At 36.7% G+C, this 24,793-nt stretch overlaps 3 protein-coding genes and 1 pseudogene across 4 annotated transcripts; all 4 read left to right on the top strand.

Moving 5' to 3' along the window:
- The first annotated feature begins 174 nt into the window (after positions 1-174).
- Positions 175-8,564, top strand: LOC148196718 (uncharacterized). The gene is made up of 6 exons (XM_088093498.1): positions 175-1,259; positions 1,373-3,887; positions 3,998-4,210; positions 4,313-4,503; positions 6,919-6,988; positions 8,337-8,564. The coding sequence occupies exons 1-6, from the start codon at positions 175-177 to the stop codon at positions 8,562-8,564; spliced, it is 4,302 nt and encodes a 1,433-aa protein (XP_087949624.1).
- On the top strand, positions 6,804-12,580 carry LOC148196717 (pentatricopeptide repeat-containing protein At1g06270-like). Of its 2 annotated transcripts, none has more exons than XM_088092785.1 (4): positions 6,804-7,165; positions 7,249-7,315; positions 8,337-8,496; positions 10,565-11,626. In XM_088092785.1, exon 4 carries the CDS (start codon positions 10,598-10,600, stop codon positions 11,624-11,626), a length of 1,029 nt encoding a protein of 342 aa, XP_087948911.1. In that variant the 5' UTR covers positions 6,804-7,165; positions 7,249-7,315; positions 8,337-8,496; positions 10,565-10,597. The 2 variants fall into 2 exon arrangements, with proteins under 2 accessions (XP_087948911.1, XP_087948910.1); XM_088092784.1 differs by having other exon boundaries at positions 6,809-7,165; positions 10,544-12,580.
- Positions 11,786-15,537, top strand: LOC124843935 (shikimate O-hydroxycinnamoyltransferase-like; annotated as a pseudogene).
- A 5,464-nt stretch (positions 15,538-21,001) lies between these two features.
- On the top strand, positions 21,002-24,571 carry LOC148196716 (basic leucine zipper 34-like). Its single transcript, XM_088093329.1, has 4 exons — positions 21,002-22,033; positions 22,525-22,615; positions 22,957-23,083; positions 23,808-24,571. The coding sequence occupies exons 1-4, from the start codon at positions 21,435-21,437 to the stop codon at positions 23,957-23,959; spliced, it is 969 nt and encodes a 322-aa protein (XP_087949455.1). The 5' UTR covers positions 21,002-21,434; the 3' UTR covers positions 23,960-24,571.
- Positions 24,572-24,793: the final 222 nt, after the last annotated feature.

Genomic DNA, 24,793 nt, shown 5'->3' with positions numbered 1-24,793 from the left:
GGGAGAGGTTAAGCTCTCTGCATTGTATCTTTGACTGTTTGATGAATGAAGAATCATTGTTTTCAGTACTCTTGTGTTGTGTTTGAGTGAAGAGAAGTGAGTACATTAGGTTCTTGATTAACGAACCTAACATTTGGTCCGACCTGCCGGATACAAGGAGGAGAGGAATCATCCATGGGAAGCCAGACGGAGGGAAGACTGGACAATTTGGAGATGACGGTGGAGGGAATCAAAGAGGAGACAGTGGCGATCAGGCGCGATATACAGCAACTGATAAAAGGGATGGGTGGAGGCCACAATAATCAAGGGGGTGGCTCGGATGGAAGCAGCAGTTCAGTGAATGAGAACCAAGTAAGGTACGACAACGGGGGAATTCCCCAAAACTGGCGAAAAAGGGTCGAGTTACCTTCGTTTGAAGGAGTGGAACCACATAGCTGGATTAACCGGGCAGAACGATTCTTTGATATTCAAAAGGTGGCAGAGGAAGATAAGGTAGAACTGGCGTACATCAGTATGGAGGGGAGCGCGAGTTACTGGTTCAAATATTGGAGAGAAAAGACCAAGAACCGTTCTTGGACGGGTCTGAAGGCGGGACTGATTAACCGCTTTGGAGGTGGGTTTAGGGGCACCGTATACGAACAATTAGCCACATTAAGGCAAGGAGGCACGGTGGAGGAATACGTTAGGAGCTTTGAGATGCTATTGGGACAGACCCAGGGGTTATCGGAGGAGTTGATATTGGGGTTCTTCCTAGCTGGGTTACAGGAAGAGATAAAAGGGCAAGTGCGAATCCAAGATCCCCAAGGTTTCATGATTGCGGTAAGGGTTGCGAGGGACGTGGAAGACGCAATGAACCGCGCACGGGGTGTAGTCTGGCACGGAGGAAGGGTGAATCCGATGAGTGTACGAGCTTCTTCAACGATCGTTAGGGGAGACGGGGATAGTAACTCTGCAAGTCGGTCCAGTGGGGTAGAGGGAGGAGGAGCTAGCAGACAGGAGGGGTCGTCAATGGCCAGTAACACCAACGTGAGGGGGAATACGATTATCGGAGGCGGAGGAGGAGGCAGAATGGTACGAAACTTACCATACCCGGAGTACCTGAAAAGGAGGGCAGAAGGGAGATGTTTCCAATGTGAGGGCCCTTTCACTCCAGGTCATCGGTGCTCAGAGAAAAACCTGAGGGTCTTATTGTTGGCGGAGGACGAGGGGAAGAATCGGAGGAAGTCGCAGGCGAGGAGACGAAATCGATGGAGCTCTCGGCATGTTCCGCGGAGGGGTTAACGCCGCCAAAGACGATGAAGTTGACAGGATTAATCCAGGAAAAATGAGTAGTGATCCTCATTGACAGTGGGGCCTGTCACAACTTCATTAGCTGGAGAGTGGTTGAGGAGTTGGAGCTGCCAGTGATGGATACGCCATCGTATACTGTAAGTTTGGGTGATGGGCATAAGAAAGTGACAAGGGGGAGATGCGAGAAAGTTCGAATAAGTTTGGGCGTCACTACGGTGGAAGAAGAGTTGTATGTGTTTGAATTGGGGGGTGTGGAAGTCGTCTTGGGAATTGCCTGGTTGGCTAAACTAGGAGAAGTGGTGATCAATTGGAGGGAGATGTCGACGAGGTTTGGAGTGGGGAACGAGAAGATAACTATTCGGGGGGACCCCACCTTATCTCGACAACTGGTGGAACCCAGAGAATTATGGAAGATAATGGATGGTGACTCATGGGTGCTCGTATGGGAGTTAGGTGTAATGGAACAGGAAACAGGGGGTGAGGTGGCGCGCGATTTGACAGCGACACAGGTAGTGGAATTACGAGCTGTTCTGCAAGCCCACGGACGCGTGTTCCAGGAGAGAGAAGGGTTGCCTCCTAGTCGTAATTTGGAGCTTAAAATAGTACTGAAAGAAGGAACAAATCCTATAAATGTCCGGCCATATAGATATCCATATCTAATGAAAGAAGAGATTGAGAAGCAAGTTGCAGACATGCTGAAAGCGGGTATTATAAGACCCAGTCAGAGCCCGTACTCAAGTCCAGTCATTTTGGTAAAGAAGAAGGACGGGAGCTGGCGGTTTTGTGTGGATTACTGGGCTCTGAACAAAGCCACGGTTCCGGATAAATTTTCGATCCCAGTTATTGAGGAATTGCTGGATGAACTCAAGGGGGCCAGATATTTCTCCAAACTGGATTTGAAGGCCGGCTATCATCAGATAAGGATGGGCGTCGCGGATATCTCGAAGACGGCTTTCCGAACCCACCAAGGCCACTTCGAGTTTCTGGTGATGCCATTTGGGCTAACAAATGCGCCGACCACCTTCCAAAGTGCGATGAATGATTTAATGGCAGTTTATTTGAGGAAGTGGGTGCTCGTCTTCTTCGACGATATTCTGGTTTACAGCTCCACTTGGAACGAACATCTGACGCATTTGAAGATGGTGTTGCAGCTACTGGAACAGCACGGGTGGGTTGCAAATCCAAAGAAATGTGAGTTTGGAAAGCGACGGGTCCATTATCTGGGTCATCAGATTTCGGAGCAGGGGGTGGAAATGGACCAAGATAAAATTAAGGCAATCGTAGAATGGGGAGCACCGAAAAACTTGAAAGCTTTGAGAGGCTTCTTGGGTTTGACCGGTTACTATAGAAGATTTGTGCAGAGATATGGGGAGCTAGCCAGACCATTAACTGAGTTGTTAAAAAAGGGGAAGTATGAGTGGACGGAGAAAGCCGGAACAGCCATGGCAGCCCTGAAGGCCGCTATCACATCTGCACCAGTTTTAGTACTACCTGATTTTACTCAAGAGTTTCACCTTGAGTGCGATGCTTCAGGGGGAGGTGTTGGTGCGGTCTTGATGCAAAACCGGAAGCCCATTGCGTTTTTTAGCCGAGCTTTGTCAACAGGATCTCTGACAAAATCCATTTATGAAAAGGAATTAATGGCTTTGGTGATGGGCATTCAACACTGGAGGCCGTATCTGTTGGGGAGAAAGTTTGTGGTGCATACAAATCAGCGCAGCCTTAAATATCTGTTGGAGCAGAGGATTACAACTTATAGTCAGCAGAATTGGATAGCCAAATTGATGGGCTATGATTTTGACATAGTGTACAAACCGGGGAGTGCAAATAAAGTCGCGGATGCCTTGTCTAGAAAGGGTGAAGGGGATGTGGAGGAGCTAGAGATGAGCACTATATCCCGACCTTATTGGCATGATTTCCAAGACGTTTTGAAGGAAGTAGAGGCGGATGACACACTCAGAAGGATCATCGAAGATGTAAGAAGGGATCCGAATACACACGCGGCCTATACATTGGAGAATGACCGCTTGCATTATAAGGGGAGGTTGGTTTTGTCGGCCAAATCCAGCTGGATTCCTAGATTGTTAGCTGAATTTCACGTGACCAACACTGGGGGACATTCGGGAGTATTTCGAACATATAGGAGAATCGCTCAATCCTTATATTGGGTGGGAATGAAAAAAACGGTGACCGAATTTGTGGCTGCGTGCGTGATCTGCCAACAACATAAGTATCTGGCTGCATCACCCCAAGGGCTATTACAACCACTGCCCATTCCGCAGGCTATTTGGGAGGAGGTGAGCCTAGATTTTATTGTTAAGCTGCCCAAGTCTCACGGCTTTGACGCTATCTTAGTGGTGGTAGATAGATTGAGTAAGTATGGCCACTTTATCGCGTTGAGACATCCTTATTCAGCACGTACAGTGGCAGAGACGTTCACTCAAGAGGTAGTCCGACTACATGGGATTCCTACATCGATTGTAAGTGATAAGGACCCTCTATTTCTCAGTATATTCTGGAGGGAACTCTTTAAACTGCAGGGTACCCAGCTCAAAATGAGTACAGCATACCATCCAGAAACGGATGGTCAAACAAAGGTGGTGAATAGGATTCTTGAGGGGTATTTGAGGTGTTTTTGTTCCGAGAACCCAGGGGATGGAAGACGGTTTTACCTTGGGCAGAGTACTGGTACAATACCAATTATCAGGCTGCAGCGAGATGTTCCCCTTTTGAGATTGTGTATGGACGTTCCCCACCAGCGTTGAGTCGATTTATTCCAGGGGAAACAACTGTTGAAACGGTGGCGCAGGATTTGATTAATCGTGATGAAGCGCTGCGGCAATTGCAGCAACATCTTAAGCAAGCGCAGGAGGCTATGGTACACCAGGAAAATAAAAAGAGGAGGGAAGCGGATATTCAGGTGGGCGACTGGGTTTATTTGCGGATCAGGCCCCACAGGCAGACTTCCATGCCAACACGTTTACATCCTAAACTTGCAGCACGTTATTTTGGGCCTTTCTAGGTGTTACAACAGGTGGGCAAGGTTGCTTTTCGTCTACAGTTGCCCGAGACAGCTAGGATTCATCCGATCTTTCACGTGTCTCAGTTAAAGAAAGCGGTGGGGGAGCACAGAGTGGAAAAGGAATTGTCGAGGGAGCTGCAAGTCGAGGGGCCCATGTTTTGGCCTGTGCGAATTTTGGACAGGAGGCAACGGTAGTTGGGTGAAGTTGCAGTCCCCCAAGTCCTGATAGAGTGGCAAGAAGGAGGCCATGAGGGAGCGACCTGGGAAGATGTGGCTACCATTCAGGAACAGTATCCTGAATTCAACCTTGGGGACAAGGTTGTTTTAGGCGAGGGGGGTATTGATAGGCCTCTACTGGTATATAGTAGAAGGAAAACAGGTACACATACCGGCACAACCTAACTGCCAAGGCAGTTAGAGTGGGTAGTTAGGAGGTTTGTATATAGGGGCTGAGAGGGTAGGTTGAGGGGTTAGCGAAGTAAATACTATTGGTTGTCAGGAACGTGTATCCTGATCGGGAGAGGTTAAGCTCTCTGCATTGTATCTTTGACTGTTTGATGAATGAAGAATCATTGTTTTCAGTACTCTTGTGTTGTGTTTGAGTGAAGAGAAGTGAGTACATTAGGTTCTTGATTAACGAACCTAACAGATGTTGCTTAGTTAATCAGATAAAAATTACATCAATAGTACATAATATATTATATTTATTAAAATGATTTCATTACTTTTGTGGTGTGAGGTACAAATGACAATTGGGTCATTTCGGAATAAGGTATTTTAGTCTTATGCTAAGGTTAGAGGATTTTATGATGCTAGACTCAATGACGATTGAGCAACAAGTTCAAATACAGATTAAGACTTTAGGTTCAATGTTGATTACGGTAATGGATTTAATGGGAATCAAGTTATAACAGAGAAAAGTGATAGTGAAGGAAAGACATTCAAAATAAGGTAGTGGAGTTAATTGGAGGTGTTTCAGGTGTAGAGGTGAAATTTCACTTAAAATAATTTTTGTATTGTGTATTTCAATGTAGTTCTTTCTGTGTTGGAGTAATCTATTCACCAACAAATCATGGATACATGTTACAAGTGTTCTCATATTAAAGTCAGTCCAAGTTGGATCCATAAAGCATTTAATGTCACAATAAAAGTCCCAATAATCATACTTTTTATATGTATTTCTAGTTTTTTTATTGATTTTTTTTATTAGGATCAACCTAATTATATCTCAATTTTCTTTAAACCTAATTACTAACCTATTTAGATTAATTAGATATTTAACTAATTCTAATAATGATCCATCGATTTCCTTCCTACCCAAACGATTGTCGTGTTATATGTACTGATCGACACATATAATACAGACACATATAATACATAAGGCCCCAAGACTTAAACTTAGGAAAAGACCACTTGCATGCCTCTACTCGCATCACTACCTTCTCCCTCCTTTCGACCACACTATCGAGCTGTGTTCTAAGCTAATCGACTTTACACTTTGTTCATTTGAATGAATTTGGGGAGGGTGATTGAATGGATTTGAAAGATAATTTTTTGTTGTTGTTTATTTGTGTTTCGGTTATTTGGAGACTAAGTTACCAAAGGCCTCCACAACTTGTCTTCTTGTCTGCCTGTCGTCCGGTCTCGCGTCCGACTCCTCTGTCCACTCGTGCCCGTCCGGAGGGAACCTGTCAAAGATTCTCCGATGCCAAAGTCAGTACGAAAACTCATGGCGATTTCTATGAAACAGTAATAAATGCGCAGTGAATGCAACCTAGCTACCACTCACCTCTAACCTGTATTTATAGTTTTTTGCTATGGGCTTGGGATTTGTGAAAGTTAATCACGGCCCAACTCCAGCCCAATAACTCTAATCCTTATTTACCTTAATCCTTTACCTTAACCACTTGGCTTATAGGTCGTCCGGTATTGAACGGTCGGTCAGATGATAGCGTGTGAAGTGAATTTCTACGCGAGCGACCGCCCTCCCATGCTATTAAGGGTAAGATGGGAGAAACGCTGGTTGAGTCTCGGGATTGCTGCCTGGTCGGTCGGCCCATACGGTACGCCGACCGGTCCATACGGTACAATTTGAGTGAATTTGGAAGTAAGTAAGAGTGGATTTCGAAGTAAATTTTTTTAATCTATCGCATCAATCAAATCCTATACTAATTCTTCCAAACTTTATTTTCAAATCCACTCTTACTTACCTCCACATCCACTCAAATAAACAACAACAAAATTTATCTTCAAATCTTCTTAAATTCATTGAATCACTCTCTTCTCACTCCATTTAAATAAACAAAGTCTTAGGGTCAATGTCCTAAATTTTTCTCTTTAGTGAGGGTTATCCTACTTCCACTAGAATCATAGCATATGTGACATAGGTCAAGCGAGTTTCCCAGGTGCTCGGCACAGTTAATTTAAAAAACCTACACTATAGTTTATCCATACTTTTTTTATACTTAAAAAACTCAAACTAATTTTACTAAAACTAATTTTACTAAAACTAGTTTATAGTTCAAAAATACTGAACTTATTTTATTTTGAGAACAGTTAACTGCGGTCCTATTTGCTTAATCACAATTTTCTTCGGATCCCATCAGACTGCGCTCGCCGCCGTTGAAGGCTGCCGCCATTAAAGGTTCGCTGCCTATGTATGCGAACGACGCCAGGGTTCGAAGAAGAGTGTAGGGCGAGTCGCCCCTTTCTCTGCGAACACCGATGCAGCTCCCTTCTCTGCGACGGAGTGGTGGTTGGGAGGCACGATTGGGAGGCCAGTGAGTGGCAAAACCTGGACTTTGCGAGGCGAAGGGTTTTATTTCGTACTAGGTGGATTTTTGAAGCGTCCAGGTAAGTGATTGAAGCCCCATTTCCAACATTGTTGATTGAAGCCTCATGTGCTGATTAATATTTTGGTTTGGGTTCCCAATTAGTTCTTCGTGATTAAGCATTTTAAGTGGAGGAGAAGGATTTTTGGCGAGCTGAAATCTTGAACCTAAGGTGCGTCAAAGTGATCTGCGTTTTGAATAAGTGTTGAACTATATATTATTTGATTTTTGATCTCATTTTCCATTTGGAATCAAGTGGTGTTGTGATTGGAGGTAGTATAGTAATTAGTGTTTTGACGGAATTCAGTTGGCAGTAGATGCGATGTTTTTGCTCTTTCCATCCTTGTAGTTTAGCTTTCATAGACAAATATTCATAATTTGATTCTATGAAAATAGTTTGAGATAATTCTTTCATATAAGTACCAAGATTAATCTATTAAAAATGAACTGAATTTAATCTATTAAAATGTTCCTCATATTGTAAAAGAATATTTTAATTACTATAAGAATGTGTGGTTTTAGCTTCGAAATTAAGGCGTCGGATGAATATAGGACGCAAAACGGAAATGGTACAGCTCTGTTTGGGTTAGAAATTGAAGTGGTGCAAATCTGTTTTGGGTTTCATTGGTCTCATTGCTTGTACGTTATGTATATGATATGTGTGTAATGACTGGAACCTATTACTGACTTAGTTTTACATTGGATAGGCCGTGTAGCTGTAGGGCAGAGTGTTAAATCCTATTTGGCTGCTGAAATTATCTGGGCACTATAAATGTAAACTTCATTAGCATGTGAAAATTATTAGGACAAAGAAACTGTCTCTGATATGAGTGCTTTTAGATTTGTTGTTTGGCTTAGTAAAATGTTATTATTAGGTACTACTTTGTGCAGATATCTGGAAGTTTAACTTCATTGCTGAGCAGAATGTACTGAAGTACATTGCTTGAACTAATATTCTGTTTGGCTTGTATCCTATGGCTGGTTTTGTTTCTCCAAGTTTGCGGGTGGATATTGTTTCATAGTTGTGTTGTTTCGGTTAAAGTGTATGTATGTCCATTTGATTATTTCATAGCTGGTTTTGTATTCTTTTTATTTCTCTTTCATGCTAAAATATTTTGCTGTCTATGTGAGGATAGAAAGATGTGAACATCTTTAACTTTCAATGTTTTAAATTTAAGTTTTGATTATTGTAGGATGGTGCAAAGAAAGGCCGTGCTGTCCTGGTTTTCATAGATGGAGCAGTTCTTTCAGTCAGTCAAGTGTTTGAGACAATTACAGAACTTGGCAATGAAGGGGGCAATGAAGGGGTTCAGGGATCTGATCCTCTAGTTCTTACATCTGCCTCGCTCTTAAGTAATTCTCTTGATTCTTCATTCTTCATTTTTTTTATGAACTTCTCTGTAAATACTCTCCACTTGTAGGAGCAGTAAATAAGAAGGTGGAATGCAATTGTGTGTTATACCAAAGTGAACTGTTTTATTGAATCAGTTTTAAATCCAAGAAGTTTACAATTTATGACTTTAATTACCCATTTGAACCCTGTAGTTGCCAAAATAGTGAATTAGGTCAGTAGACTATAGTTTATTGATCACTTGATCTTACCATCTTATTATGGGTGGTTATGCTGGCCCTTATTTCCCTTGTTTCTGTTAATATTTTCTCCAGTTGAATGAATCCATAATCTGAATCTCTTTGTTATCCATCAGACTGAGATGCATTAGTTTAATAAAAATAAGCAGACCCAGGAGTTGAATTACTTTGTATTTCTGGTTTCATGCTGAGGTTTAAGAGGAATGGCTCTGAATTGATGGGTGTTCTGATCGTGTTCCTGTTCTCTCAGATGAAAAAATCAGTTTCCTTTGTAAGCTTGATGACAAGAATAACAATTTCAAGCCATCAATAAAGTTAATAAAGGCTTGTTTAATGCTATAATGTGGCTTGATTGTCATTATAATAAAGTTTATTCTTTATTAAAATTAAAACATAGAATAATTTGAGGCCATTTGATTATATAAAATTACCAGAGATGTCAGCCATCTAGAATTTTGTGCTACCGATTGCATTTTGGAGCTATAGCAGAAAGACTTTATTAAGTCAAGGAATAGTAGTTTTCATTGGCAATAGTTGTGAAAATGATCTATTTAAGCATCTAAAGAGCAGTTTAACACAAACCTTGATTTATCTTTATGATTTTCTATAGCCTTTTAGAATAAACTATAGTGAGGATTTCAAACTCGTTTTTAAACCTTTTTTTAGTTCGCTGTACTGTCGTGATTTCGGTTACGGCAAGTTCCAATCCTTTAAACATGTCCATTAACCAGATTAATACACACTTATATAGCTGCAAATGTCACAAAATATAATATGGTATTTTAGGAATAGTTCCTGCAAGTAAATGTTGTATTCCTTTTCAAAAACTTAACTCTAAGGCAAAACATTTGTAGGTGTTGTTTCCTTCCTGTTTTCCTTTAGAAAAGTAACTCATTGAAATGCTTGAAAACAATTGCTAGTGTTAAGATGAATTCAAATATTGGGATGGTTCACTTGGTCAGGACTGAAGCTTGTTGATTGTACTTGAGTGCAAGTTATTCGATAAAATGATTGCACATGTTAACTTTTTGGGCCCCAACAAAGCCCATTGACCTCGTAGACTCTTAGAAGCTCATTACAAGTAATACTAAGTTATGAATTTTATGGTTGTGTTAATCCCTGTTTGAAACTCATTATGAGATTATGAAATTTTGGTTGGCATGAAGATGTTGATTTTTTTTTACTTTATGTTTTCCTTTAATAAAAGGTCTATTTTTTAAATCATTTACTCACATTCTTTGCTGACATTATTGCCATTTTTATAACTACCATCATGTCATCTTTGACTACTTCATACATCCTTGTACTTACCATTTACAACTTGTTATACATACGGGTATCCAACCCGATCCTCCTTTGCAACACCCTTAAATACTTTATTGTTGTCTGATATTGTTACGTTTAGCTAATTTATTTCAGTTCCATGTTCCAAGGAGAGCTATTTTGAACCTAGTTATATGTTTATTGTTAATCGTTACATTGTATGTTTATATCCGTTAATTTCATCTTGGATTCTATACATTGATACACAGATATGTTGGCTTTTTGGTCATGATGTGAGGATGACTAGCCACAATTTTGTGGTTTAATAATTTCACTTCTTTCTTTAACCGCCCTTAATGTTGAGTTGGTAGTTTCTAGTGAAACCTTGTTTCATGCCCCCAGTGTAAAGGCACTGCTCTGTAAAGCATACTGAAAAAGTTATTTATATTTTATTTTGTGAATGCTTAGCCACATCTATCAATTTGTTTTTTCCTCACACCCTTTTTCCCTATTAAAGTGATAAGTATTCTTCTGCTAATTTCCTCAGGTTTCATTTCTCTCATGCCAGAAGGTGCTCCGACACTATATTAGTTGATCCAGAATGGTAATAAGAGCAACAGTGCAGCATAGGTTTCTTCTTCACTTCCGGCCTTTTCTGAGCCAATGTCCTTCAGCTCATTCAGTGTCTTCATTGCAAAATCTTGGGCAGGCTGTGAGAGAGGAAGTAGAAGCGAAAAACTATGTTAAAATTCCTGACCTTTTCATTTCCTTGGAGTCGTGCCAAAATTCAAATCCTTTTTCTTTCTTTTCTTCATTTCCTCAGAACGTACAAGTACAAATTGTTGATGAAATTTTGCAATCTTTTATACCTATCAGACCACGTTCCAAGCCTCAGCTAGCTTATTCCTATCTTCTTTCTTACACTCTTCAAAGCTCCCATCCTTTCCCCCTTGCACTTGCTATCCTACAACGGACTCTACGATCTGGTTGCGTTCCTGTTCTTCAAACTCGTGTTCTCCTCTCATCAGCTTGGTTGGAGCGGCGATGTCTGTCCCAATCTGTTGATGATATTTTACTTCAGATGCAAACAATTGGGTATACTCCTGATTGTGGAACTTGTAATTATCTACTATCATCTCTCTGTGCTGTTGACCAACTACCGGAAGCTGTTAAAGTCCTTAATGGCATGGGTGGGGCTGGATGCATTCCAGATTCAAATAGTTATGGCACGGTAATTGGTGCAATGAGCAGAGTGAGAAAGACTGCAGAGGCACAGGATTTGTTGAAACAAATGGTGGTGCAATATGGTTTAACCCCAGGACAGGGAATACTAGTGAAATTATTGGCAGCATTACGGGCAAACAGGGAGACATGGAATGCTGTTGAGATTATTGAGTTCCTGGAGAAAGAGGGTAACTCCGTTGGATTTGAGAGTTATGAGTTAGTGATTGAAGGGTGCTTGGAGAAATGTGAGTATGTTTTGGCTGCAAAGGTTGCAACAGGGATGACAGAAAGAGGTTTCATACCATATATAGCGGTCAGACAGAAGATTATTGAAGGTTTGGTCAGTATCAATGAGTGGAAGATAGCTTGTGCGTTGAGACATAGATTTGCAGCACTTAAATCTTAGCTGTTAAATTTAGAGGCGCAAGTACAATGCTTAATGCCGATAGAGTGACTTGCAAAGACTTGTGACTTTTATGGTGTCAGTGTTCTTTTCTCAATGACATTGCTGGAAGATCATCTCACGGTTTGTGGCAGAGCAATGCAGCACGAGGATCTTGAATTTGTAAAACATTTGGGTGTATAATCTATGAAGTCAAAGCATGGAAAGGGGTGAGCATATTCTGTAGAACTTGGTTTTTTGTTTGAATTGTGGAATTAATATTCCTACTTAGCCAAATTATAACTCGGTTATTCTGTACCCCACTAGAATATTGAAATCAGTCACAGGGTAACTAATGCTTCGTTTGGTAGAAAGGGAGAAAAAAAATGAAAGAAAGAGAAAGTGGTAAGAAATAAGTGAAAAAAAATTGTTTGGTTGGAAAGAAATTAGAGTTTTTTTTTTGTTATTAATAATTTTATTTATTGTTATTTATTAAATTGATATCATCTTTTAATTAATTATTATTATTATAATAAAAAAAGCGAGAAAGGAATACTCCCATAATCGATTATGGTGTTTAATGATTGATTACGACACTTATAATAGATTATGGTTTTCAATGATCAATTATATGTCACAATGGATTATGGGCATAAAAAAACAATTATTTCTTCCTTATTTTGGACAACATTATCGCCATAGCATTTGCGTTCATTTCTTTCAGCTGCGCGGAAAGTTCTCTCACTTTCTCATCTTCGTTTGACTTTTTATTGACATATCTAGTCATCCAAACCACCATCCATCCTTCATACGTATACGCATCCATTGTCCTCTTAATTTGTGCTGCATTGTTCCAGTTTCTTCTTTTTTTTCGCAGAATGTTCAATTTTTGACTTCAATATGGCTTAACTTCACTTTCGCCTGGCTCCAACGCTTAAAACTTATTCTTATCACTGGTACTGGGTGGTCCTTTGTTGGGCTTACTGGTTTACAGGTAGGTTGATTACTAAGATGGATCTTGGGGACAGGAAAGGGTTCCACGCAATGCGCAATGAGAGAAGAAGACTATAGAGGACGTGAAGGGCATTTGTAAGTTTTTAACTTCGCTTTTCTTGTATTTTTATTTCTGTTTTGAAATTATTGTATTGTGGAGCTAAGTTCTTTTTTCCTAGTGCTATACTTTTTTGAACTGACACATATTTCATTCCTTCGACAACCATAATTATTGTATTGCAAGTCAATTAGCCTCCATGATATACTGCTTAATGCTGGACAGGGTAGCTAGCCTGCATGGCAATGCCACAAGCATCATCTTTATCCTTTGTATCACACTTCATCCTAATATAGCCAGATTCACCCTCGTTATTTCCCATGAATTCTTCACAAACCAGTACTGTTTCCTTCCCTCCATTCATCGCCAGGACACTGCTCTGTGCCGGGGATCTACCTTGTCCTGTATTTTTTTTTTCACATTGAATGCAGGCCTCCACCTCCATGTTAGCGCAAGTAGAAATTAAGAAAATAGTCCTAGGTGTGAAATGGGGTCTACATATAGAGTTGAGATGCTGGGTAATAAAGATGCAGCAGAGTTGTGGGTTGGGCGGTGATTAACTTCTGCTCGCTCGTTAGCTCCTTTTTCTGTGTCTTTTAGCCATTACTTCTCCGCAGTTGCAAATAGTAGTACTAATAAATATGGGGAAAATGAATTTCTAATACTTAATGACATTATATCTTGACGATGGAGGCAACGTGTCAGACTGTAATTCAAGAGAATTTTATGAAAGCTTAAATACAAGATGAATTTCAAGTTGCTAATACGATAATCTATATGCATTGTATCATTTGAGTGAAAAGAAAATATGACGGAAGAAAAGAAAAGTAATGGGAATAAAATCTTAGGAAATCCAGAAACATATTCAACAACAACAATAACTAAAAACAACTTTTTACATCTACCCAAGATAATCATTCCAATTTACAATATCAACTGTTGCGTTCTAAATAAGAAGATATCGTATAACACATTTCAAAACCATGTGCCACAATGGAGATCATAAATAACAAGTAGTACTGATTTAGAAAGTTGGTTGAAAGTTTAAGTTGGTGAGAGCATTGATTGAATTATGATATTTGTAGCCAGGGATATTATGGCTATATATAATGTATTGGTTTTGCATGAAAATGGTGGCATGCAGTTGTCAGCTGAGATTGATGACTATTGGTGTGAAGGAGTCGATAATGGCGCAACCTGCGGAGGCGACACTGCGGAAGGTGTTGTGGAACTCATAGATTTGTTGGTGAGGAATTACCTCAATCCCAGCGTCTATTTATACAGATCAAACGGGGCTTCCAGTTTCTTCAATGCCAACATTCTGAAAGAAGTTCTCAGTAAAACCCTCGTCCTTTTCTACCCAATGGTCGCCCGTCACAGTGAAGACCACTGCGTGGAGATTTATTGTGACGGTCAGGGTGTACTTTTCGTTGAGGCTCATGCAACCGTTGCCATGGACAACTTCACTCACACCTTTCACCATCGTAACCTTATTCCCGCGGTGGATTATTCTGCTGGCATTGAAACATATCCGATAGTGGTATTACAGGTGCGTGCCTTTTCTTTCTCTTTTTCAAGGATAACATAAAACTCATATTTACTGCACTACACTTCATGTATTCAGGTAACATATTTCAAATTTGGAGGGGTCTCGTTAGGTGTTGATACGCAACACCTGTAGCAGATGGAGCATCGGGTCTTCTCTTCATCAATGCATGGTCCAATGCGGCTCGTGGCATCGACATTTCTGTTCCTCCATTTATTGACAGGATCCTACTTCGTGCCAGGGACCTACCTCAACCTTTCCTCACCATGAATACCAGCTCTCATGACCCGTCATTAGCACCACCACTGCTACTACCACCACCAACACTAATGTGGTTGCTTCTATTTTAAAAGTGTGTGGTGACCAACTCAACATCCTCAAGGCCAAGTCCAAAGAAGATGGCAACACAATCAACTATACCACTTATGAGATGTTGGCAGCACATATATGGAGAAGTGTGTGCAAAGCAAGAGGCTTTCTCGATGAGCAAGAAAGCAGACTCTATATTCCAATTGATGGAAGGTCAAGGCTGCAACCTCCTCTTCCTCCTGGTTACCTTGGCAATCTCATCTCCACTATTCCCACAGCAGTGGTAGGGGATCTGGTATCAAAACTTACATGGTATGCTGCAAACAAAATCCACAATGCAATAATGAGAATGGACAACGAATATTTGAGGTGAGCTCTTAACTATCTACAGCTACAGCTTGATCCAAGTGCTCTGGTTCATGGACCACATACTTTTGGGAGTCCAAATGTTGGTATCAATGGCTGGGTTAAGTATCCAATCTATGATGCTGCTGACTTTGGTTGGGGAGACCAATCTTCATGAGACCTGGGTGGATTCCGCACGAGGGGCTAACACTCAACTCCAAGCTCAGGAAATGATGGCAGTTTGTATTTGGCAATCCCCCTACCACCAGAGCATATGAAGTTGTTTCAAGAATTCTTTTATGACTTTTGAGGGGTTGGATATCAACTTCATACCCTTTTCCAATGCTCGCTTCCTATCTTTTACTATACTGAAAATTAGAGCGTAGCTGTTATGAATTCAGATACTGACTAAGTTGAGAGATATGAAACAATGCTTTCAGATTATTGAAGTTTCTTTTTCCAATAAGAAATTATGATAATAGATTTAATGTAGTTGGACTTGAAACAGAAGTTGGGCAAGGGGCATAACTCATCTTCAGTATTCTCAGACTTAAGCAGAAGTCGTGTAGTATTCTTTATAGATTTCTTTTTGTTTTAAATCAGCAAGTTTGGAAATGGATATCTATTTATATAATTGTCTTGTTTTTGTTACCAACAGAAAGGAAAAAAGTGATATTTCTTTGATGTTTTTTATTGCATGCAGGAAATGTAATAAATCCTCTACATGAAGTTTTGAAAACAACTGTTTCACGAATGTATTCCTCTGATGGAGCTAATTGTCTTTCCTTTTAAACATTTGTGAAATATGCCTACTGAAGATACTCAAGTGCTAAGCATTTCATAAAAAATGTGTCAGTGACATAATAATTGTCACTTCAATTGCTGCAAAAGAATTTTTAAGAGTTTGCCTTTAGTATTTCTCATTTTGTATCTGTTTTTGTCAACTTTTCCTTACCAGACAATTCTACATTTCTCTCGATTGTTTTGTTATGCTCCAATTAATTATTTTAAGTCTCGTATATAGGCTTGTGATATCAGGATATAGATATGAAGAACAGAAAAATGCATCACATAGAAGGTGTTTTTGTTCTAAACGAAAGGATTTGAAAGTTGGAGACATTGTAAAATTGTAAAGCATGAATCTTTCTCTGCTGATCTAATCTTTACTTTCATCAAGTTATGACGATATAATTTGCTTATTGAACCATAAATCTTGATTGAGAAACAAATTTAAAAGTTAAACAAGCTCTGCAGGAAAATGTTGTAAAAAAACTCAAGCTTCAGAATCTATAAAACTTGGAAACGTCTTTCATGACATGTTCTTGTATATCAGACATTAATGAATTATTACGAGTAAACCTATATAAGAAGTTGTAATCCTAATTTCAATTTAAAAGCTTAAAATAATGAACTTATATTTATTTTTAATATATGCTATTTAATATTTTATATATTTACTTAGTATGAAACTCAAATCGCACTTAGATTCTTATATATCCTATCTATATCTGGGATTTCTCAGCAACACCCTTTTACATGTGATCCAGAAGTTGGAAGAGTGATGTTGATGTAGTAAAGTCCAAAGTTGCTTCGAAGTTTTCTTCATCAGAAAATTCGAGCCTTCTTCCTCATAGTGATGTGCAGAGTAGCTCTCCCAAGAGCCTTGCAATTTCTGCAGGAATGAGAATACATCGTTTTTGTATGCATAGTGCTTTGAAGTTATAAGTTATGTAGACATTCTCCTTCCATCCTCCTTAGAAGTCTTTTAAGGTGATAAAGTTTTAAACTTTAATTTAGATATAATAATTTAAATACTTCATGAGATAATTATTGAAAGTCTCACTCAACTAAAAATAAGACTAATTTATAATATATAAATGGAGGTAAACTTTACTTTACAAACCTATTTTATAAAATTGAATTAGACTTAAATTCATATATATATATATATATACACATATATATATATATATACACATATATATATATATATATACACATATATATATATATATATATATATATATATATATATATATATATATATATGGGGTTTGCTAACGCGCGTAGACCTGTTTTTCAGTTGGTACATTTTAGCAATGTGTACCGGGTTTTAGTAGACAAAAATACCCTTATATATCATGGATTCTAAGTTTTAAAGTTAAAGGTATTTTAATAATTTTCATTCTCAACTAAAAAAAAGAAATCCCTAAACCCTTGCTCACGTCCCTCATTCCTCTCAACCCTTTCTTTTTCATCTCTCTCACTCCAACATTTTCTCTGTCATCCTATGCTAGCCCCAGCAGCTAAAAGAAAATCAGAAACACTGGTTGTTAAACATAATGAGTTTTCGTTTTATAATTTTTGTCTTATCTAATTTTATCTAATTTTCACAAGCATAATGACATCAAAGAAATTGGTAATTGGCCTGGAAAAAATCAGAAACACTCGTTGTTAAACAATTTCTTACAAAAAATGATTTTATAATGAGTTTTCATTTTATAACTTTTGTCGTATATAATTTTATCTAATTTTCAAAAGCATATTAGAGATGATGGTTCAACATATGCAGATGATGAAATTAGAGAGGTTAGTCAAGATGGTGAAATTGAATAGATCTTGAATGAACATTTGCCTCAAGGTGAATATGTCAATAACTCAACTCTTTACACAGGCAAATTGTGTTTCTGATTTTTTAAATTAGGACTACAGTAGGGATGACAGAGAAAAGGTTGGAGTGAGAGAGATGAAAGAGAAAAGGTTGGAGTGAGAGAGATGAAAGAGAAAAGGGTTGAGAGGAATGAGACGGGTGAGTAAATATAAGGGTATTTTTGTCTACTAAAACCCGATACACATTGCTAAAACGTACCAACTGAAAAACAGACATACGCGCGTTAACAAACCCATATATATATATATATATATATATATATATATATATATATATATATATATATATATATATATATATATAAATAAGTGAACAAATAAAGTACTTTTAATCATTTAAATTTAGATAATAAGCTAGTTTCTAGAAGTTTTAGTCAATTAAGGATAACTTGTATTCTTTAAAATTTATATTAGCTATGAATTGATTTCTGAAGTTAAGTATCTATAGTTTTAAATTAAGTAATTTTAGTTCATCAATTTTTTTTTTCGAGATCTTTCTACCTACAATTAATTATATTTATTGGATCTCTCTATCTACCATTAACTATCGTTATAAATTACATATATCTTTTTCATTTTACACCTTTTAGTAAACCAAGCTTTTATAATTATATGAATTAAAAAATTAACTTCACATCCAAAGTATCTTTTCATTACAAGCAAACTAGCCAAAAGTTAACGTAACTGAGGGAAAATTAATGTTAGAGCTTCAATTTTCCGTTCCAACATAGACGCTAAACAGGTGAACTTCAAACAATAGTGTGTTGTGCGAACGCTAATATAATAACGGTTAAACCACTTTCGTGTTCTTTATTTTTGTTGAGTTTTTTCAAATAAATATCTTTCTTATTTTTTTTTCCAAATTGGGTCTCTAAAGATAAGTGCGAGAAAATTTATTAATATAAATAAAAAAAATAAGTGTGATTATACACACATTATTTATAGTTCATATTAATTGCAAAGAAACACACAAATTTAGAATTAATATATAATTTAATGTCGACTCTAGCTTAAATAAAAGTAAATACTATAAATAAAATAAAATTAACGACACTAATATTATTTATTTTTAATATTTTTTTATTTATCAATTAACTTAGTTTAGTTAAATCCCTTATGTCACACTAATTTATTCATTTCTAATATTTATTTTAATTATCGTTTATTAAGTAACATTAATTACATAATTAAAAATAAATAAAATTATCATTTAATAAGTCATACTAATTTTATTTAATTTTAATATTTATTTTAATTTAATTAGTGTGTTAAACTAATGCTAATATAAATATATTTTTAAATAAACAATTTAAAAGTAATTTTACATTTTCTTGACTTTTCATTTTCAAAGATTAACGTAACAATGACTTAATCGATTCTAAAATAACGTTACAATTTAGTTGACATAAATATTTAAAATTTATATTTTATTGTAATGATTAAAGTGGAGTATGAAAGGAATGCAACTATCACAGTTAAATTTCATACAATCCAATTGCAATTGTAGATACATAAAAACATATGGTTCAATTTCATTGAAAATCTATCTTAAAAAATTGTTTACGTACATGTCAAATAGATTTATATTCACAAACATTATTATATGTACATTAACATATTAGTGTAAAATATGGTAATAATGACATCATTTTACGTTGGTTGACCAAAATAATTCCATATAAATATATACAGTAATAAAATCGTAAATAATTAAAAGTTTTCTGGGTTGATATTGGGTAAAACACATAAAATATGTAAGCAGAACTCACGCATATATCCAAACACAATGTTAGGCTCTCTTGTACATAAATAGGTATTTTTATTTGCATGCTATCATCTAAATATTAAACTTTTTATTAAATACTAAACTTACTAAATTAAAACCATAATTTAACAGAATTTGATCAGCTGTAGAAGAAAAAAAATAAAGAAGTAATAATTTTACTAAATAGCGAATCAAACTTGTGTTATTTTTAAAAAAAATGTAAATTTTAACTTATAATAAAAATAAAAGACTCAATTTTGAACAATCTATTTTCATTAGTCAAACTTAAATTTCAAATGTCTGACTCGGTTCAGTTAGACTTTTTTACAGTCGTATTAATCCTTACAATTTTACTCGTTTTGATAAATAAAGATGAAATAGAACTATATACATACAAAGAAAGTTATTGATGGAAAAATGTTGGATGTTAGGATTATTTTTATCACTATAGTTTTATCTAATATATATATAATTAATATGGATATTATATTAACGATGGATATATATTTACAGTACATATCAATTTTTAATATAAGGCAACAAATTTTTCATACCTTTAAAATTGTGTCATACTATATATTAGAGAACTTCTATCCCTATACAATAATTTAATAAACAAAATATACTAACATAAACTAACATAAACTAATTTAGTACCAAACTTTTTACGATGCAATAAATTTCTTAGGGTGCATTTGTTATCTTTATCACTTAGCTTGAATTGCAATGCTATGAAGTGGTTAAGGGCATAAATGCATGTGTGAAGTCTATTATTATAACTTGTAGGTATATAGTAAGCACATAGTATTAATTTGTAGGGTGGGGTATGACCAAAAAAAAAAATAAAAGTATAGGATTGAGATAATGATTAAGGTAGGAGGGGAAGGCAAGGCCTAATAAAGAACCATATATATTGTATTAATAATATAAAGTTCATCCATTAAGATAGTTCTAATCATATTAAGCTTTGATAAATACTTTTTTATTTAATTAAAAACTAATTAATTAATTTCAAAAGAAGAAGATATCGGGAAAGAAACAAAAATGATATTTGAAACATAATTTTTTTTATATTAATTTATTTTTTTTTTTACATTTTATTTTCTGGTTTTTTTAAAAATATAAAAAAATAATTTTTTTAAATATTTTACTCTTACGATTATAAATGATAAATGTGTATTATGGTATGTTTATTTCATAAATGAATAAAAACACATAGAATTAGATGTTGAGAGAGAGAGAGAGAGAGAAAGAGAGAGAGAAGAGGCATATACCCTACATGTGAGAATGGTTTGGGGACAAAGGAAAGAAAGGATAGTGCGTGGAAACAATTCACATGGGAGCATAAGATAACATGATCCTTCATCTTTTTCTTATCTTAATTACCTTTTAACGAAATGATTAATGAGACACGTTGCATTATAAGCACTGCAACATTATTAAATAATCTCATGCACATGGCCTTTTCTTTCTATCACTAACCCCTCAACTAGACAATATATCTTTTCATTCATCATCATGCTAATACAAAATACCTTAACGAAATATATATTTTGGTGAAAAAGATAAAGAAAAATAAGGGCATCCATCCACTAAAAAGACGGACACAAGGGCACGTGGTGGCTGATTCCCACTACTTATTAAACCACTGGCGACTTTCCAGTAACACCGTTCAAACCCAACCCCTCCTCCCAGCTGTTCATAGCTGTCCAATCCCTTCCCATCCCCATGTGACCCCACTGCACAAACACATACATACAGATACCCCAGAGATTTTTTTCCCATTTTTAAACCCCAGAACAAAATATAACTATTCAAAATTATACCTTTTTCTTTTTTTTTTTAATTTTCAAAACTTAAGAAAGTTCATGATTGTGTTGTTTTTTGTTCGTGTGCCTTTCTTACCTCTAACAACATTCCCCTGTGCTTGCTGGGAACGTGCATATATATTTATAAAAGAGATGTGTTAAAGCCTTGTTTCATTTCTTCTCTCTCTTCTTCTGCTGCATGATGTCATATGCAATATACAGATACAATAATGTGCATATTTTTCATAGGGACATGTACAACTGCAACAACATTAACATCCGAGGTTAATCTGTGGTAACACTTTCTTTCTGGTTTGGTGTGTGTGTGTGTGTTTCAAATGGCGCAATTGCCTCCAAAGATCCCAAACCTGTCACCGGGTTGGCCGGACTTCTCTTCTCAACACCAGAAGATGCCATTGCCACCTCTTATCAACGACACCACCACCACCACCCATCAAAATCAAAACCCTTCTTGGGTGGACGAGTTCCTCGACTTCTCCTCCGCCCGCCGCGGCGCTCACAGGCGGTCGGTGAGCGACTCCATCACCTACTTGGACGCACCGATGAGGTGTGGTGAGAACAACAACCATAACAATAGTAATGGCAATGGCAATGAGTTTGACAGGTTTGATGATGAACAATTCATGTCCATGTTCACGGATGAAGTAGTGCTCTCTGGGGTCCCCTTGCCACCACCGACTACCTTGTCCTCCTCTAACCCTTCTAGCCCTTCCGATCAGAACTTCTTCCATGATGAGAAAGAGAGCAGCCGGAAGGAGAGGAAGCTGCAGAAGGAGGAAGAGGAGCACCACCACCAACTGAAAAATGAAGCAGCCGAGGTTGAAAGCCAATGCATGCAGGAAATTGCGCAGCCTCCAAATGACACCAATACTTCTTCTTCCAATGAGAGAATTAGTGACCCCAAGAGAGTCAAAAGGTACGTCTACTATTCTCATTAACCATTCATATTTTTTCTTCCTCCAGTTTTAAACCATTACACAGAATTTCAGTCTGTTTTTCTCATACAAATTTTGCTGAACTTCATGTTACCAGAATAATTCTTCGAGTAATTAGTCTTTCACCACCCAGATAGTAATCAAACTTGTTCTCATCTCTCGTATTATTTTCCTCTTTATCGTACGACCAGTCATATCAATTATTTATTTCTTTTTTATTATTTTCTTCTGGAGTTTCTAAAGAGATGTCTACCAATTTTTTTCTTGAAAGAAAGCGGTGAATGTCTATTCTAATTTTGAGGTGGATAAATGATTCTTATACTTGAGAATTGATTCGCAAAATTAAGCGGTGTTTTTTCTTTTCCATTGGCTTCTGTAAAATGTTTCGTTCTTTTTGGGAAACTGAAAATGAACCATGAATTAGAATTTTTGTATTTTTGGAGTTCTGTTTCTAATTGTCGTCTTGCATCAGAATCTTGGCTAATAGACAATCTGCACAAAGATCGCGAGTGAGGAAGCTGCAATACATATCAGAGCTTGAGAGAAGTGCAACTTCATTACAGGTTTGCGACGTAACGTGATGTGACTACAATAAATCTTTGCTTGGTGCTGATAAAAAAATCTTTGCCTTTATTAAAAAAATCTTTGTTTTTTTCCTCAGTAGCCACAATAAATACTTTTTTTTAAAGTTAATTTTTATATGCCATAATAATAAATAACATAATTTTTCTTCAATATTTTTATATTAAAAATTCACTTTTTTTCTTAATTGTTTTCATCACCTGCCACTTATTTTATTTCACATTTTTCTATTGTTATGAGAAGCATTTTTTAATACGTGTGGTTGAAATAGCATTCACGAAGATAAAATATTGACCCTTTCCCAATCCGTTGACAAATGAAGGCTGAAGTTTCAGTGCTGTCTCCAAGGGTTGCATTTTTGGATCACCAACGTTTGCTTCTAAATGTGGACAACAGTGCTCTCAAGCAAAGGATCGCTGCCCTTGCTCAAGACAAGATCTTTAAAGATGGTAATTACTTTTCTTTAATTAAAAGTCTAATTTTTATTATGGATGACATAACTAACAACCCTGTTAAAAGATGAGGTTGATGGAAGCATTAATTATTACTTTATGGCATTTAGAATCCATGCTATTTGTCTGATCCAATGTGCTCTCCATTTACTTTTTCCATGTAAGTGAAATAAAAATTCCTCATAGTTTGGAAAAGTGTATTTGTCCACAAGAAGCTCATTTTGCCAAGTGAACCTAACCTCGTGGCTTTACTTGTCTTGATACTTGCTTCATGCATGTGATCTTATTCTCTCTCTCTTTTCTCTCAAAACTCTATTTAATACCAAGAGAGAGAAACAGAGAAATGTGGTTTAAAGAGAAACAGTACCATCACTGGAAACTGCAGTTCTGGTTTCTGAAAACATATTTTGTTATCAAATTGGTTCGAGAAACATGGAAGTTAATATGAACTTACTGTATAACTTTGTGTTTGTTTTAAAACCAAGAGGAAAAGAAAAAACATTTGTTTTAAGAATGTAAAGGAAAGAGAGAGAGAGAGTGGTAATTATTTTATTAACGTAGTTGCGAGAGAAAGACCAATTATGAAAGTGCAAGAGTTATATTGATTTTAGCGAAAGCTTTTCGTGTGCACGCGTATTTAAGTCTGTGTCCGATCATGTGTGATGTCTCCAAGTAGTTAAAATTGTTTAACTGATTAATGATAGAAATGATACAAACGCAGCTCATCAAGAGGCACTGAAGAGGGAGATAGAGAGACTGAGGCAAGTTTATCAGCAGCAGAGGCTGAAGAAGATGGAAAATGCAGCAGAATCAGGTCCATTACCATTATGTGATGTTCAAAGAGAAAAGGAAGTACAACTTCTGAACGTTTGAAGAAGATTTATGAGATGAGAGTGTGGTTGTTTACATAAAGAGAGAGATGCATGGGAGAAAGGAAAGGTTAAATTTTTGTTGTGCATTGAGTATTTTGATTAGAGAATTGATGAAGTTTGAGTGAGTGAGTGAGTGAGTGAGTGGTGGTAGGCTTCTGGTGTGAAACAGCGCAGGCACGTGATGTGTTTACTTTAAAAGGAGGGGACCACTGAAAGCTTGCATGATTAGAATGCAGGGGATCCACATGTGCAGCAGTGGCATCAAAAGAGAGGGTGGAAGAAACAGTTGTGTCTGTCTGCTTTAACTTGATAGATAGGAGTGTGGTATATCTTCATCATTCCTTTCACTTCTTTATTTCTTCTCTATCATTCTTTTCTATTTTCCTTCTTCTTTTTCGATGCATCTTCCAAAACAAACACAACTGCCCATGGATCATGCATCAAATTAATCAACCTGTATATCTCTGTCATGGCTTTTCTGCTTTGCCTCTCTACTTTCTCTTATCTTATCTTTTTTATTATTTCACTTAATTATTTTCTGAAACCCATAATGTAAATACTCACTTCACACAATTTTTCATGTATATATATAATAGTGTAGTTTTTCTGCTTTCACTGTTTCACAACTTTCTGTGTTATGAGATTGAATTACGTCACACCTATGCCAAAAGGTAAAACATTGTGAGTGAAATTGCATTGGAGAAAGTGCATGTATGTTATCTCAATCTCATCTCACAATGTTTTTTTATCCATTTCTTATTCTCTTTTTCTATGTTTGCAAAGCTATACCTTTTTTCCTTTTCTTTTGTACTTTGTTTGTCAAAAAAATGCTGTT

Source organism: Vigna umbellata, chromosome 6 (assembly GCF_029865625.1).
Source record: "Vigna umbellata cultivar VRB3 chromosome 6, Vumbellata_1.0, whole genome shotgun sequence".
Lineage (NCBI taxonomy): Eukaryota > Viridiplantae > Streptophyta > Magnoliopsida > Fabales > Fabaceae > Vigna > Vigna umbellata.
This window is presented reverse-complemented; position numbering and strand designations above follow the sequence as displayed.

Excerpts from the sequence above, each read along its gene's own strand:
- LOC148196717 (XM_088092784.1), top strand. The coding sequence starts at position 10,598 with ATGGTAATAAGAGCAACAGTGCAGCATAGGTTTCTTCTTCACTTCCGG.
- LOC148196716 (XM_088093329.1), top strand. The coding sequence starts at position 21,435 with ATGGCGCAATTGCCTCCAAAGATCCCAAACCTGTCACCGGGTTGGCCG. Across the intron at positions 22,034-22,524 it reads GACCCCAAGAGAGTCAAAAG|AATCTTGGCTAATAGACAAT; the intron begins GTACGTCTACTA and ends GTCTTGCATCAG. Across the intron at positions 22,616-22,956 it reads GAAGTGCAACTTCATTACAG|GCTGAAGTTTCAGTGCTGTC; the intron begins GTTTGCGACGTA and ends TGACAAATGAAG.
- LOC148196718 (XM_088093498.1), top strand. The coding sequence starts at position 175 with ATGGGAAGCCAGACGGAGGGAAGACTGGACAATTTGGAGATGACGGTG. Across the intron at positions 1,260-1,372 it reads CGAAATCGATGGAGCTCTCG|CTGGAGAGTGGTTGAGGAGT; the intron begins GCATGTTCCGCG and ends CAACTTCATTAG. Across the intron at positions 4,504-6,918 it reads ATTTTGGACAGGAGGCAACG|ACTGCGCTCGCCGCCGTTGA; the intron begins GTAGTTGGGTGA and ends GGATCCCATCAG.